Raw genomic sequence first — 15,336 nt, 5'->3', positions numbered from 1 at the left:
TTAGAGAGGCTCAGAAGGTTTAAAAGGTAACATCTGTGTAGTTTTGCTGGCCCTAAGAGTCTGGAGTGCCTGCCCTCATCTCAACGACTCTATAACTTCTAAAAATCTACTAGCCACTTAAGCAGCCCAGCATTTCTCAGGAAGTGCAGAATCCCAGAACAACTGAGGCTGGAAAAGATCAACAAATCCGACACTTAACTCAGCACTGCCAAGTCCACCATTAAACCATGTCCCTCAGAGCCACATTTACACATCTTTTAAATCCTCCCAGGGGTAGCAGTTCAGTTAAAGAATCTCAAAATGTTGGTGCCAGCTGTGTGTGAGGACACAGCCCTGACACGTGTCCAGACACAGCTCTGGATCAGCAGGCAGACACAGACTAGAGACAAATTTCCTTGCCAGCAGTGCCCCTGCCCAGAAGGCTGCCAGGAAAAATCCAGTCTGTCAGAAACAAGGATTTCAAACCATATCTCTTTTATAAGCTAAAGTCCATGTTTTGTGTCAGGCTTGGAAACAAACCAGGAGCCAGCGCATTTTAGGAGCAAACTTTGCTCTTTGCAAAGGGTGCCACAAGGATGTCGAAACTGCACATCCTGAATTAATTTGCTGTAGCTGTGCTAATTGAATTCCCACATAGTGCTGTATGTAGCAACAGTCCAGATGGGAATTATAAAATTCCATAATCATAGCACTGATGGCCACATCAAAAAAGACAATGTCACATCTTTCAGCCAATGCAGGTAGATTTATTTTTTTGGAGGTGCAGGTGTAACTCAGCTGTCTTCTTCCTTTAACAATATACTCCCCTCCTTTCCTGCCTCTTCTCCTTTCCCTTTAGCATTTTCCTTTTCTTTAAACCTTTTCTCTTGGCTTTTCTTTTCTAAACTATGGCCAGATTTTGGGTTTATATCTCATCCCAGGTGCCTTCCAGTTCCACTGTACATAAGACATCTAAAACCTCTCCCCCAATTTCTCCCTTTCCCCTCCCCACATCAGTCACTCAGCTCTGCCCTCCATCCCTTCTAGATCAACAGGCACTGTGTGAATGCTGATTTAGCCTTTACTAATTACATACTAAGAACAGCAGTTTTCTCTACTTTTACATGGAATTAAAAAGGTGTTTCCATACTTTCTGAGTACGGAAAGACATTTGACAAGAGTCACAAAAGAAAGTTGAAACAGCAAATCAAACAAACAAAAATCCCCCAACCAAAACAAAAATATCCCCACACCTATTTTATAATTATTTTTTCTCTTCTTTTTTTTTTCTAAATTCTTTTTCTGTCTCACCCTTTGAGAAGAAAGGACTATCAGAAATGTATCACTACACACATTACACTCAGGATGTGGCATAAGAACACAGACCAAGCAGTTCCTGTTTCCTTAAGAGAAATAATTTTAAGAATAAGGATCTGGAACAAATAAATGAAGACAAAAGATAGGAGAAGGAGGTTCATGGCATTTTCCAAATGATTACACTTACTGATGCCAATCTTTTTTTGCCTGCCAAAAATTGCTGTGCTGGGCTTCTTGGCCAGAGATGGGAAAGAGAGACTGAGGGCACAAGTGGTACAAGGGCAGTAGCAAGAAGTGAGCTGCAAGGACCCAGAGGAGCCCTGGCAGGGCTGTGCTCAGTGCTAAAGGACAGAAGCAACCCCAAGAGCCACCTGCAGCAGCCTTCCCCAGCCTCCAGTCCTCCTCCAGGTAATTTCCCCAGGACACTGGAGGATGCTGCTCTTCACCTGCCCTGCACCATTGGCTTCCCTGTCCACCAGGTACTGATAGGTCACTGATAATGTGATGTAAATAGGTTTGTAATGTAAACTGTTATGTAAAAAGGTTATGTAAATTGCCAAACCAAATGTGCAAATAGTCTTAACATTGCATTTAATGAATCCAGAGTGGTAGCACAGGGTCCTTCTTGTGCTCCCAGCCCAAATGCACTTTTATTGCTGGAATAAAGAGAGAACTTCTGCTGCCTTTTTTTCACAGTACCCTCCAACAAAGTAGAAGAAAGCTAAAACACAAGGGAATCCATTTCAGTAACACCTGCATGGCTAAAGGAACCTTTCAATTTCAGCCCCAAACCAGAATCTTTTACAGGAATGCCTTTATGGCACAGAAAGGAGGCAAACTTCCCAATTGCTTTAAACCCAGAAGACACTCAGAAATCCCAGTGGCAGCATTTTCCCAGTGACAAGCCATACAAAGTCCTTTTAATGCAGGCAGCTCAAAGCATTTTTATAAATTTGGGGAGCTCCCCAACAGCATCCCTGCTCAGTGCTGGAAAAGATTCCTGATTTGGGGGGGACAGCTGAAGCAGTGCAATTTTTTCCAGCTGACATTGTTGACAGATCAAAAACCAGAGTCAGGATTCCTCACTTTGTTTTGGGTTTGTTTTGTGCCAACAGCAGGAGAAACATCCTCTTGTACTGCTTTACACAGTATTGGAAATTTATTCTATCAGCATCATAATTTCTTGGTCATAAACTGAAAAATATTAGAAGTCAAATCATTTAAATGGACTAATATATTCCTTCTCAGAGTGTATTTTGAAAATAAAATCCTTGTAATAAATGCACAATAACACAGACACATCCAGTGTATTGCATATGGAACTAAAAGGTTTCAGTAATAGGCCCAGTATAAACACATGAGATAGATTATATGCTATTTAATTTCTACCAACTTTACCCAAAAAAAATTGTAGCTACTAATAAAATTTTTATTATAATAAAATTAAATATAATAAAATTATATTTTTATAGCTGCTGTGAAAAGTTACTGAAAAAAATGGTGTTAATAGATTATCACCTGTAAATCAAGCCCATTAAAGTTGCCTTGTAAAGCCATGATACAAATAAGACTCTGATGCTTTCATATTTTTTAAAATGCTTCACATGGCATAAACTTTATATACCTGGATCTGTGCTGTTGTTGGGAAAATAACATTTATTTTGTTGCTGTATCATCCATCTGTTTTTAAATTTAATCACTGCTGTGATTTCTGTGTGCTGCTCTGTGCTGTGTGAGCACCTCCACTGACAAGTGTGAGTTATGTGACTACAGAAGGGCCTGGATGACCTCTAAATGTTGTTTACAACTCTCCTTTTTTACGACTCAGATTTGCAGCAGCACTTGGGATGTTTAAATGGCCCTGTTTGTTATATTTTCCCAGAGCTTCATGACATTCCCAGTGGTTATCTACAACCACCTTTCCAATTTCCTGCAAGTGAAGGTTTGAGTGACCAGCTGACCTTGAGCTGTCCTTCCTTGGCTGGGTGATGACACTGGAAGTGTCTTGTCTTGAAAGTTCCCTCACTGTGAAAATGAGAGGAGCACTCAGTTCTCTACTCCAGAATTTCACTGGGAATGAGAGGGAATCAAGGATATTTGAAAACCAAGGAGCACAAAAACAATTCACACATTTAAAGAGTAATCTCCACTTGTCTCACTTGCAGTACCTTGGTGGCCCACACCTACATATTCCATAAGGCAGGAGCATATGGCTGATAATATGTTACATTAAAGAAATTTTTAAGAGGTCTTTGGACATTACTAAATAAAGACTTGCCAAAGAATGACTGTAAAAGAATATTTTTTTTCCCCAGTATTTGGCACTGTAACTGTTAAGAGGCAAAAAGGAGTTATTTGATCATGCTTTTCTAAGTTTACAGTGAGGCCAGATTAACTGGTTATTGCTTTCCACTGTCAGCTCCCTTTAGTTTCATGTGGTGTGGGAGAAATGGCCCATAGAGAACATCAGCAAGAAATTAATGTGGACACATTTAATGCAGAATCATAAAATCTTACAATGGTTTGGGATGGAAGGGGCCTTAAAGATCATCCAGTTCCAACCCCCTGCCATGGGCAGGGACACCTTCCACTAGACTGGAATTTTTACCATTAATTCAGCTAAGCCTGAGGGCAATCATTCCATAGCCTGGCACTCAAAGTTGAACAAATAGCACTGAAAAATACTGAAAACAAACAAAAAAGGTGATTTTTAATTTAATTTTTTTTAATTTAATTTATATTTTAAATTTAATTTAATTTTTTTTTAATTTAAAATAATTTAATTTTTTTTTAAATATGCAGCAGGAAATCACATTGCTATCAGTGCCATAATTTTCACTGCAACTTCTGTTTCAGCTTTTGGGATAGTCCAAGTTTAGCCCCCTCTCTTGCCCTCTTTCTGCAGAGATGTTGGCCACCACTGGAATCACCCTGGAGAAAATAATCAGATATCAGCTCCTTAATTCTCCTGAGGGCTAAGGCTCACCCATTCAATAAGCAAGCTTCCCCTTGGGCATCTGAAGCCCCAGGAAGAAGAAAACCAGGTCAAACAAAAGACTCAAGCCCTGAAATGCAGGCAATTCTTAATTATTTACAGGTGGAAGATTATCTAAGTTCCCACTCTGAAAATAATTATGAGTAAATGCATATTCACACGTATAAAATACTGCTAGCCTGAAAAGCCAAAGACACTTCAAGAAGCAGTGTGTTTCCTTCCAGGGATATTTCTAGGCCTGATAAAAATCATTCCTGACAAACCTTCATTTTCAGTCATGTTGACCATAACACCACTAGTGTTTAAATAAAAGCAAAACAAGAAAACAAAAGAAACATCCTCATCAAAAAACCCCAAACCTCACTGTGTACCTTTATGACTTTATACTACACATTTCTGCATTTTTTTCCGAGATAGTTTTATCACAGGAAGGGGCTAGAGCTTAACTGATGTGTATTTGCTACTATATTTTCAGGGGGATAAAATAACTGTGCTGAAGAAATTAATCTTAACAGCGCAGCAGAACAAATGCATTCATTGCAATGGAAATGGATGATGACCTATCTATTACTGGGAAGATAGGAGGACGAAATATTTGTTTTATTCTCCATATGGATCCAAAATGTCCAAAAAAACAGAACTGTCCCACCTTCCAGGGTCACACAGCTGGAATATTGTCCTGGGTGAGTGCAACCCTGCACAGAACGTTGTTCACCAAGTGCCCTCTGCTGGCTTTTTTATTTCCCTAAAGAAATGTCTCTTGTAGCCACAAACCAAACAGGCTTCTCAAACCCCGACTCCCCTTTCTGCTTTTGGAAAAGAAAAGCACTGCTGCCAAATCTGTGAGCACTGCGACAACCCGCAGAGAAGCCTTTCATTAATCGGGGTTTGTGTGCAACCATCAGTGAGGCAAAAGGGGACGGGCAGAACCAGCAGCTGAGAGGCGGCAGCTCCTCCCACCCCTGCAAGTTCATCCTGCAAGCACTGGAAAAGCAACTCGAGCAGGAACTCATTTATAACAAACTGCCTTTCGGCAGCACAAAGCTCCTGAATGCTTCCCAAAGGTAAGAAATGCCAGGAATCCATAAGGCAGGTGTTGCATGACTCCTGGTGGAGGCTTTGCCTCTTTCACTTCTTGTTTCTGGTAGCATTTAGCAAAACATATTAATCATAAACTCCTGCCCACTTGGCTGAAAGTAGCAAACCCCTCACCAGCTCCAATCTGCCATATGGAAGGAAAGGAAAATCCCAAATTTGCAGACAAATCTAGAATAATAATCTCTAAATGCACATGGAATTTCCCTCCAAATTTGCCCTGGCTGAAAGCCAAGATGACAATCCTACACCCTCCACCAAAGAAACAACTATCTTCTAATAATAAAAACTAAAACCAAAACAAAATAAACACTTAACAAACACAACTAAAAAAACCCACACACCAAATCCTTGGAAAATGTGTGTATCAGAGATAATCTACATTACTGGGATAAGCACATTACTGGGAAATTAGAGAGAATTTTAAAAATGAAAGGTAATTGTGGGGAATGATTCTTTCTCCCTTAAAAAACCCCATACTCTCTAAATTCAGAGAAAGTGAAAAAAAAAAAGGGTAAAAAGAGCTGAGGACTGTTAAGAGGCACCATCTGGATGATGCAACCACCAACCTCCCACAGGTGACAGCGATTTCTTCCAAAGATCATCTTTCTTCTCAGGGCACCTGAATCTGAAGATTTGGCATCTAAGAAAGCTTTGTGCCAGCACAGCTCCACTTCCCAGGAACTGTAGGTATGAGAACCTTCATTTTCAGCCTTCAGCCCTGCAGTGGTGAGGGAGCTCATGGGAGGTTTAACCCAGAGCTCAGCTCTTCCAGCAGAAGGTGCTGTTAACAAAAGGCACAGCTGTTCTTCCACCCTGGGGATTTCAATGCCATTTCTGCTTTGTCATAGAAATTCTGTTAGCAAATTTCTTTTAAACCTCTTGCAGATGTGGGAAACACATGCACTTTAAAATGCTATTACATTTTATATGAACAATGACCTCCCATCCTCTGCAAAGCCTCTGTGTATAAAATTAACCCTAAAAATATCCACTTTGTACAAGCAAAGCTCATGAAGGGGTGTTTTTGCACTGAATTACATAGTGGCAGTGTTTTAAATTCTGTTTCTTACCAACTTGATACTGAAAATTTCATGAAGAATTTGATGCATAAGCAAAAAAAGTTTCAGCAAATGTCCAAAATCCACTTTATGAACCATGCCTACTTCCACAGTGACTTGGTGTCTGTGTATGATTCCTTTGTAACATCACTGGAGTTGGTGATCTGCACAGGGAAAATATGAAATCCCCCAAGAAAAGTGCCAGCACTGAAGTACAAATTCAAATCTTCTAAACCCAAACGTGATTTTTTCTTTTAGTGACAATAAAATTAATCATTAGGAGGCTCCAGGAGCAAAAATGCTTATTCCCTGAACCCTGACTGAGCATGCCCAACACACACTCGAGCTCCTCTTTGCTCACCTCAACAAGAAAATGTCACTCCACACCCCTGGGTAAGTGTTCAGCCACAAATGGCATTTGCCAGACACCAATTCAATCTAAGGCTTGTAGATTCATTTATAAAGCACACAATTCTCCCTCAAAAATATGGGTTCACTTCAGAAAGTCTGTCATGGAAGAGAAACTTTAATCCAAGTAAGGGATGTCATGTTGCTTGCTTGTTTGAATTTGAGAGATGTTGTGTACTGCTCAATAGAAAGGTGACAAAAAACTTGGAAGAGGTGGACAAGATTCTGCTGGATTATAGATGGAAAAAAATGCACAAAATTGGTGAACTGAAAAGCAGAAAATCTGCTAAAACCAACCAGTATGTTATCAAAGGCAGCTCCCAAACAGAAGTGAAAAGACAAGGATAAGATAAAGGCAGAAATGTATTTATTTATACATCATTATTCCAGACATTCAATAATACTTCTTTGGAGAAAGCTTTATTACCCTAAATCAGGGGAAGTTAGGATAATTTGAGCTTGTTTGTTCCATTCACTACTTATCATACAACTGCTTTAATAGGGGTGCTGTCCTTAGGAGTTGTGCGTCATGTCAGCGGAAATTATTTTCTTCTTCATTTCTTTTAAAACTATAATGGGCCAATGGATGAGTTTTTCAAAGTGCTACTGTTGTGGCAGTTGTGTCCTGCTGCTGATTGGTGTTCAGAATGACTTTGTGAAAGCGAGATTCTTTGAAATGGAAACAAAATCTTTCCATTAATGCCAAGTTGAATCAAGATGTGGAAGATGTCTTTTCCTTCAACAGATGACCCTGGCTGTCTGTTCCCAAACACAGGCCTGAGCTCAGACACCTTGAACCATACATTCATTTCTCTTTACTTCCATTCTTCATCCACTAGATATGTTGGCACATGCCAAATCCCTACAACATCTCTGCCCTCAGCTTCTGCAAGGCCTTTGAGTCTCTTTTTCCCCCTTAGAACTGGTTTGACATTGGTGTGTTGGGACGACTTTGCTTCAGAACACATCCAGTCAGCTCCCTCTAGATGGAAAAGCTCAAGAAAACACTCTGTGTCTCAGGCCAGGCTCCTTGTCCTCTGCAATGCCCCTCTCTCAAAAAGGCATGGAAAATCCTACAGCTGGGAATCAATCAACTCCATATCAGCATTCACTAGAGTGTCAACAGGACAAGCAGGTGCAAATGTCTCCATTGGTCCATGATACGTTTGATACTATGCCCTAAATTTAAACATTTGTGATTTTATTTGCCAGTTAATTTTAGCACATTCTTTACCATTGCCCCAATACCATCAAAGATATGGTGTAATGCTGTTTCACACATAAATGCTGGGGTGGTCACCACCTTATTTTTTGTATCCACATGAGCTTCGTAAAAAGGAGTTAAAGAAAACACAGCACTGGCAGATGCTGCCTGCAAAATGAACCAGCACTGACAAAACCTCACAGCTCCACTATCCTATAAAAACTTCCTCCAAATATGTTGTATCATTCAGTTGTAAAGACAGCTACAACCTATAATCCAAGCTATGATAAGGTATTTTTGCCAGAAATACAAATGCTGCATGAGAAACCTGTGGAAACACCCAGAAACACAAGAAAACTACAAAATTCACTGATGGCAGTAAAATGTCTCTGAGTACAGTCTGCAGCTTTAGACTTCAGAAGAAGAATAAAAATCTCAAAGAGAACTGACCAGCTGTAACTCACACCAGTTTCATGTGCAAATTCATTTAGCACTTAGTGCATTACTGGGTGTCCAAGGGAGCTGACTGAGAATGACTTCTAACTCCCAGTGTGTAGTTACACAGTAGTTACACAGCTGTGTACAGCAGAGTTTCTAATCCTGCACTGCACCACTGCTATCTGCTACCCACTGCACATTCCCATGAAAATCTGTGTGGGAAAGCACAGGTCCTACATGTGTTCATTCCTTTAATGACACATTTCTAAACTATCTCCCAACTTGGAAATTACCAGGAAAGGATATGGTTACTTCTTTCACACAGTGCTTTGCTCCCAGCTCTTTGATGGCTCCTGCAGTCCCAGCATAAGGCCACTTGCCCCCTTCCTCTTCTTCGTGGCCCACAGTTACCTCAGCACCAGAGAGCACCTTTGCTGCCAGCACTGGAGAAATGCAGCACAGGCTGCAACAGAAGGAATTTTAAGAGCAATTCTACAACAGCACTATTCCAGAACTTGCTCACAACTGACAAGATTCAAATGGACACAGCCTTGAAAATCTGAGATACATCATAAGGCAACTTCCTCTCAGCATTTCCTCAGCTTCTCCTTTGACAAACACCCACACACCCAAATCTTGAAAAACACATTTAAAAAAATAGGCTACAAATGATACAAGACAGAAGATACTTTTTCCAGTTCCAACAACAGCAGCACATTTCAACCAAACACAGGCTGTCTCCAAGCTCACACTTTCAAACAAATGCCATCCACATACGTACCCAATAGGTTTGCCTGCTTTGTGGAAGTCTTTCAGGACTCGCTCAACTTCTTTGTTCACCTTGCAATCCTTCCCATCAACAGCAAAGGTAGATCTGTCACAACAAGAAACTTACACAAAGCTCAATATAAATCTACAAACAGAGGTATTTGCCTATCTGCCATGAAACTGGCTACAAAGGATCATCACAAACTTAACAGCTACTAAAACCTTGTTAAAAACACTCTGTAGATGACTACCAATGCTTTAGCCAAACTGTCCCTCTTCTAAGGCTTTGGTCTTCCAGAAAGTCTCTTACTTTAAAAAAAAAAAAATCTTAAAATGAGAATTATCAAATCAGCTTTCTAGGATTACTGAGAAGCTGAACAATCTTTTCAAAGAAGGTAAATATGTAAGAAGAAAAGGGAAGTAACATTCATGTTTCTTTAAAGCCAACAAAAAAGCATCTCAATAGCAGGATAATCAGTATTCCACATGGCAAACACTTCTTGTTTCCTTTTTTTTTTTTTGAGCCAGCTGCTGTTTTTTAATTATGTAATTATAACAGGCAGAGAGGAAGAAACAGAATAATAACACTACAAGCACCTGTAACCATTTAAGTTTTACCCTTACTTCCCTCAGACCCAAAAAGAAACACCACTAGAGGGAGGAAAAAGTACTTCTTATGCATTATCTAAACTCTTGAATTCTCATCAGCATTGTTCAGGGAATTTAAAATAAGACAATTTGACAATAAGACAAGACTTTGGCAGGACTTATCCTTATTAATTAGGAGTTACATATGTAGTAAATAAGGCCATTTATGGATTTTATTGTGTGAATCTTGGTTCACAGAATGACAGAATGGTTTGTGCTGGAAGGGACCTTACAGATCATCTCATTCCCAGCCCTCTGCCATAAGCAGGGAAATCTCCCTCTAGACCAAGTTGCTCCGAGCTCCATCCAACCTGGCGTTGAACATTGCCAGGCATGGGGCATCCACAGCTTCTCTGGACAACCTGTTCAGTGCCTCACCAACCTTACAGCAAGCAGATGCTTCTTAATATCTCATCTAAACCTACTCTCTTTCAGTCTGAAGCCATTCCCCCTTGTACCATCACAACAGACCCTTGTAAAAAGTCTCTTTCCATCTTTTCTGCACATTTCCTTCAGATACTGAAAGGCTGCAATTAGATCACCCAAAGCCTTCTCTTTGCCAGGCTGATTATGCATAGTTAATTATGAATATTTAGTTGAGGAATCTGATGCTTAGTTGGCACTCACAAGTTTTTGGCAGCTCCAAATCCACCAGGGAATATCACAGCATCATGGTCTGCTGTAGTGAGCTTAGCCAGGCTTGAGATTTTACCACGAGCAATTCTTGCAGATTCCACTAAAACATTCCTTGAAGAACCAGAAATAAAACAATGTGATTAATTAAGCATTTGCACACAGAACAGTAAAAATAAAGTTTTGCAGAGGAAGAGGAAAGTGAGGAAGGGAGGAAGCAAGAACATTGGTATTTAGTAACTGAAGCTGTTGATGGATCTGAAATGCTGCTGCTGGGAAACACAGGCACTGTATATAGTCAAGTCCAGAAAACTCATGTAATATCTTCTCTCCAAGAAAACCACCACAGCTGGCATAAAGCTACTAAAGGCAGTCAGCCACGTGCTACAAGAGCCATTACAGGCTGCTACATCTGAAGAGTGCCTGACACATCAGACTTACCTTGACTCAGCTTCAGCTGGTTGCCCTTTACTGTGGTCTATGACGTGCATCTGAGGGACATCTGGAGCATACATCTGAACCTCAGCTCCCCCACGGCTCAGGTGCACCAGTACACTACAGAAATGGAGATTAGACATGCAGAAAACTTTTAAGGGAGAGGCTTTATCTGACCCCTAAATCTGCTACAAATATTCCACAACTGACTTTGAAAGATGAGGGAAAACACACATCCTACCAAAACAGGCAACCAAGAAGAACAAAAGCTTCCTTCCTCCAAGTCTCCAGGTATTATGGAAGAATCCCACAATTAATTAATTAATATGAATTAATATTAATTAATTAATATTAATTAAGAGCCATTAACATTTAATCTAGGTCTAGGTGACACATCTCTTTTTAATTCACAGTAAGAGTTAATTCCACTTAAGCATTAACAATTCTGCTGTTAGATTTAGCTCCAGCAATGGAAACTCAAGTGGTTCTGGAATTAAGTCTGTATTGAACTCTCTTGAGATTGAATCTGGAACTCCAAATTTCTATTTCTGAAGAGAGTGTCTCTCAGACTCTGTTTTGGCATCACATGCACAGTGCTGCGTTTTTGGACAATCACTGAGTTCTACAAGAATGCAGCCTGAGCTCACAAGTGTGAGAAAACTGTAAGAAACCTTCATCATTCATCTCTCAGGGTAATTCTGATGGCCAGAGGCAGCACAACTAAATTAAACAAACTGCTGCAATGTAACAGAGACTTTTTAGGAGCCCACAGTCCCAACTTACGCTGATGCCTCGTGGATTTCTGTGCCATCATAGACACCACAGCCAGACAGGACCTGCAGTGAGAAAACAACAGAGTATTGCAGGTGACATGAAACTCCTCACAGGATCTTTCACAAGATTTAAAAAAATAGTTACCATACAACAATTTAAAAGCAAGCTCTTACTGTGCCAGTGAACACCACGCTATTAGCACTGGTGTCACCACTTGACACACTGCAGAACTGCCATTTCCTATTTATAGCAACCCATCACACAGCTCAGAAATAACCACTATCTATTTCCTGGCTTATACATTTATACCACAGTTAATAAACTGACATGCTACCTTCAGGTATGCTTTTATTGTGCACACAGTGGGCTGTTCTGAGTATCACTCATCTTTCTTATGAAGTGTCCATATCCATGTGAAACACTTTCTCATGCAGATGCATATCAATCAGGAAAGGGACAGAAATTAATTTTGAGGTGGAACTTAAACTAATTTACCTGCTGCTGTATTTTACCTGAGAATCTGCATCAGAGATCAAAGCTAAATCACTTTTAATACAGTAATACAATTATGCTGTATTAGCCATACTTTAAGAGAGTGGAAATAATACCTTTGATTTGTTTACACCAGAGAATAAAAAGCACAAAGCAGTCAGCTACCCTTTGTAGGTGGAGAATTTGACAAAGTAGAAGAAGATAAAAACATTATCTTTAAAGCCCTTGTAATAAAGAAACAAAACCAAAAAAATCCAAAGGTTTCTCTAGTTCCTGAAAGTACACACATGAACTCTTTCGGGGCTTTTTGTTTGGCCCTTTGTTCTGAAATTTAAAAATCCAGTTAGAAAGTCAATTTCCTTTTCTCTCTTTTTTTTTTTTTTACTTTAATCTCCTCCTTCCTGGCTTTCCCTCGGTTATTTTTTTTTTTTCTTAAAAACCTTGAGAGTTGTTAAATATGTTCATGTTTTTAAACATGAACAGAAACTCACAACTGAAAAGAACTGAAAAAAATCTGAGCTAGTAATGTTAGACTTGAAGGGACTTTCAGGTCTCAATACCCAGGTGTCTGCTATCATGGGCATCACTTCACCAAGTATCACCATCACATTGCCCAATGAGCAAGATACATGAATGTTCTTCTGTCCATGTTAATCCGCTTCTGATATTTAAGAGCTGCCTTTTACTTCACAACCTTTTATTTTTCCTTGAATTTAGACTGAATAAACAGACAAGCAACTGTTCTAAGGTTATGCTCTGTGAGCAACACTTCAAATTATTTTTTTTAACTCAGTGAAACCAAAATACTGTGACATTATTATTGTGAACTCTGCTATATATAAATTCTTCTCTTATTTCAGTACCTGCCTGATAACAAGTCTTTTACCACAGTCAAAAATTTATATCATTAATGTCAAAAATCACACTTGTTTTCCCAGCTGTATTTAAAAACCTGTGACTTCTAAAATGACAGCACTCCTGTTGGGTTACTTTTTAGCCATTTAGACCAGCATTCTGCCCCTTCCCAAGCCAATTCTGCCCCAGATTTCCTCATGAAGGTAATGCCTTCTTATGCCTTTATATTTAATGCTATCTAGACTGTGCAAATCTCGAGCTGCAAAGACTGTCCACTGAGTTCCAATGCTGTGTATCCATTTGGGACACCACCTACAGCCTATATTTTCCTTTGGCAATCTGTAGCTCTTTTATCTCCTTGCTTTCTTCTTTATCTGTAACATGTTTTACCCCTTCCTGCCAAAAAGCATAACCCATTTTAAATATATTCACTGCCAGTGACCTCACCCAGTAACACTATGAACTATTTCAAGTTAAAGCCTCCTGGGTTCCTCAGTACAAAGAAGACATGAAGCTGCTGGAGTGGGTTTTGTGGAGGGCAGTGAGGATGAATGAGGGACTGAGGAATCTCTCTTACAAGGAAAGGCTGAGGGAGCTGTTCAGCTTCAAGAAGAGATCACTGAGAGGAGACCTCATTAATGTGTACAAATATCTAAATGGGGACTGTCAGAGCATGGACAGGCTCTGCTTGGAGGTGCTCAGCAATAGCACGAGAGGAATGGCATAAACTAATGCAAAGGAAGTTCCAACTGAACACGAGGAATAATTTCATTCCTCTGCAGTGACTGAGAACTGGTACAGATTGTCCAAGGAGAGTATGGAGGAGGAATACTGAAGACATTCCAGAGTAGGCCATGTGCTCCGGGCTGGCCGCGCTTGAGCAGGGCGGCTGGAGCCGGCGACCCGCTGCGGTCCCTTCCAGCCTGACCCATCCTCCTGTGATTCTGTACTGCTTCCCAAATCATCTCCAGGCCAATAACAACCACACAGACGTCAATTTTTACATGTTTCCCACCCCTGGTCTGGCTTCCTCCAAGTTTCTGAACTGCCAGGGGCCTTCTCAAATTCAGCGTCTGTCCAAGGTTTCCAGCTGTCGCAGCCACCAGGCGAGACTTCCCCAGGCCGCCGCTCCGCCGAGCCCTCGCCTGCACCGGCCCCACCGCCTGAGCGACCCCGGCTGCAGGGCCGAGCGTGGCTGTGGAGAGCCGGACAGTAACAAACCAAACAAACGCTTCTCCTCAGCGCCGGCCCGGCCCCCGCGCCCCTCCATTACTCACCACAGCGACGCGGGCGGCGCGGCAGCGCCGAGCGGAGGAGTGGAAGGCAGCGAGGCCGGCGGGCGCCGCTCGCCGCAGCGCGGTGCACAGGGCCGGGCCTCGGGAGGTCAGCATGGCTGAGGGCAGGGGGAGCGGCGGCGGAGGAACCGGGAAGCGGAGCGGAGGAGCCGGGAAGGGGAGCGGGTGAGGCCCACGGGAACCGGGATGGCCGCGCCCGGAGGCCGCTGCGCCCTTGGCGGCGGCGGCGGCGGCGCCCCCTGGAGGCGGAGAGGGGACACCTCAGGGCCGGGAGCCGCGGGCCCTCGTTCCCTTCCCGACCCTCATTTATCGGGAACGGCAGCGCTGGGAAGGCGGCTGAGGACAAAAAGATAACGGTGTGGAAACTACAGGGGAAAAATAAGCAAATTGGCAGACGGTACAAAACTGGGAGGTGTTGTTGGGTCCGTCGAGGGCACGCAGGGCCTGCAGAGAGACCTTGATAAAGCAGAGATGGCCAGTCACCATCTGTATGAACATTAGAAAAGTGCTGGATTCTGCTCCTGGGATGGGACAGTCCCGGATGTAAGGATAGACTGGGGAATTAAAGGCTGAAAAAAAAGGTATTAAACTATCAGAGAATGTCCAGAGAAAGACAAGGAAGATGGTGAAGGGCTTAAGGAGAAGCCAGGTGAGGAGCGGCTGAGAGCCCTTGGTCTGTTCAGCCTGGAAGAGACTGAGGGGAGACCTCGCTGCAGTTACCTTTAATATTCATACCTCTCTTCTATTCCAACAGTGGGAAATGACCAGAAAACAAATCCAGAAAAGCAGAACATGCTGAGAAAATAAATTCTGAATCATTGGTAATATCTGCAGTATCTTCAATAAAAAAGCCCTTGAAAGTATTATAAGGACAGACCCAATTCTTTGTATTCAGGTCCCTGCTCTTATTAGACAGTTCTCCCATTAATTCACAAAAAC

At 41.6% G+C, this 15,336-nt stretch overlaps 1 protein-coding gene across 1 annotated transcript; it reads right to left on the bottom strand.

Moving 5' to 3' along the window:
• Positions 1 to 7,200: 7,200 nt before the first annotated feature.
• Positions 7,201 to 14,658, bottom strand: GATD3A (glutamine amidotransferase like class 1 domain containing 3A). Its single transcript, XM_015630300.2, has 7 exons — positions 14,380 to 14,658; positions 11,765 to 11,817; positions 10,988 to 11,101; positions 10,541 to 10,660; positions 9,279 to 9,371; positions 8,804 to 8,960; positions 7,201 to 8,185 (listed from the first exon to the last, which is right to left on the bottom strand). The coding sequence occupies exons 1-7, from the start codon at positions 14,491 to 14,493 to the stop codon at positions 8,057 to 8,059; spliced, it is 780 nt and encodes a 259-aa protein (XP_015485786.1). The 5' UTR covers positions 14,494 to 14,658; the 3' UTR covers positions 7,201 to 8,056.
• Between the last annotated feature and the right edge of the window lie 678 nt (positions 14,659 to 15,336).

The sequence above is a fragment of the Parus major genome, chromosome 1 (assembly GCF_001522545.3).
Source record: "Parus major isolate Abel chromosome 1, Parus_major1.1, whole genome shotgun sequence".
NCBI lineage: Eukaryota > Metazoa > Chordata > Aves > Passeriformes > Paridae > Parus > Parus major.
The sequence above is the reverse complement of the archived record's forward strand: the minus strand, read 5'-3'. Positions and strand labels throughout refer to the sequence as shown.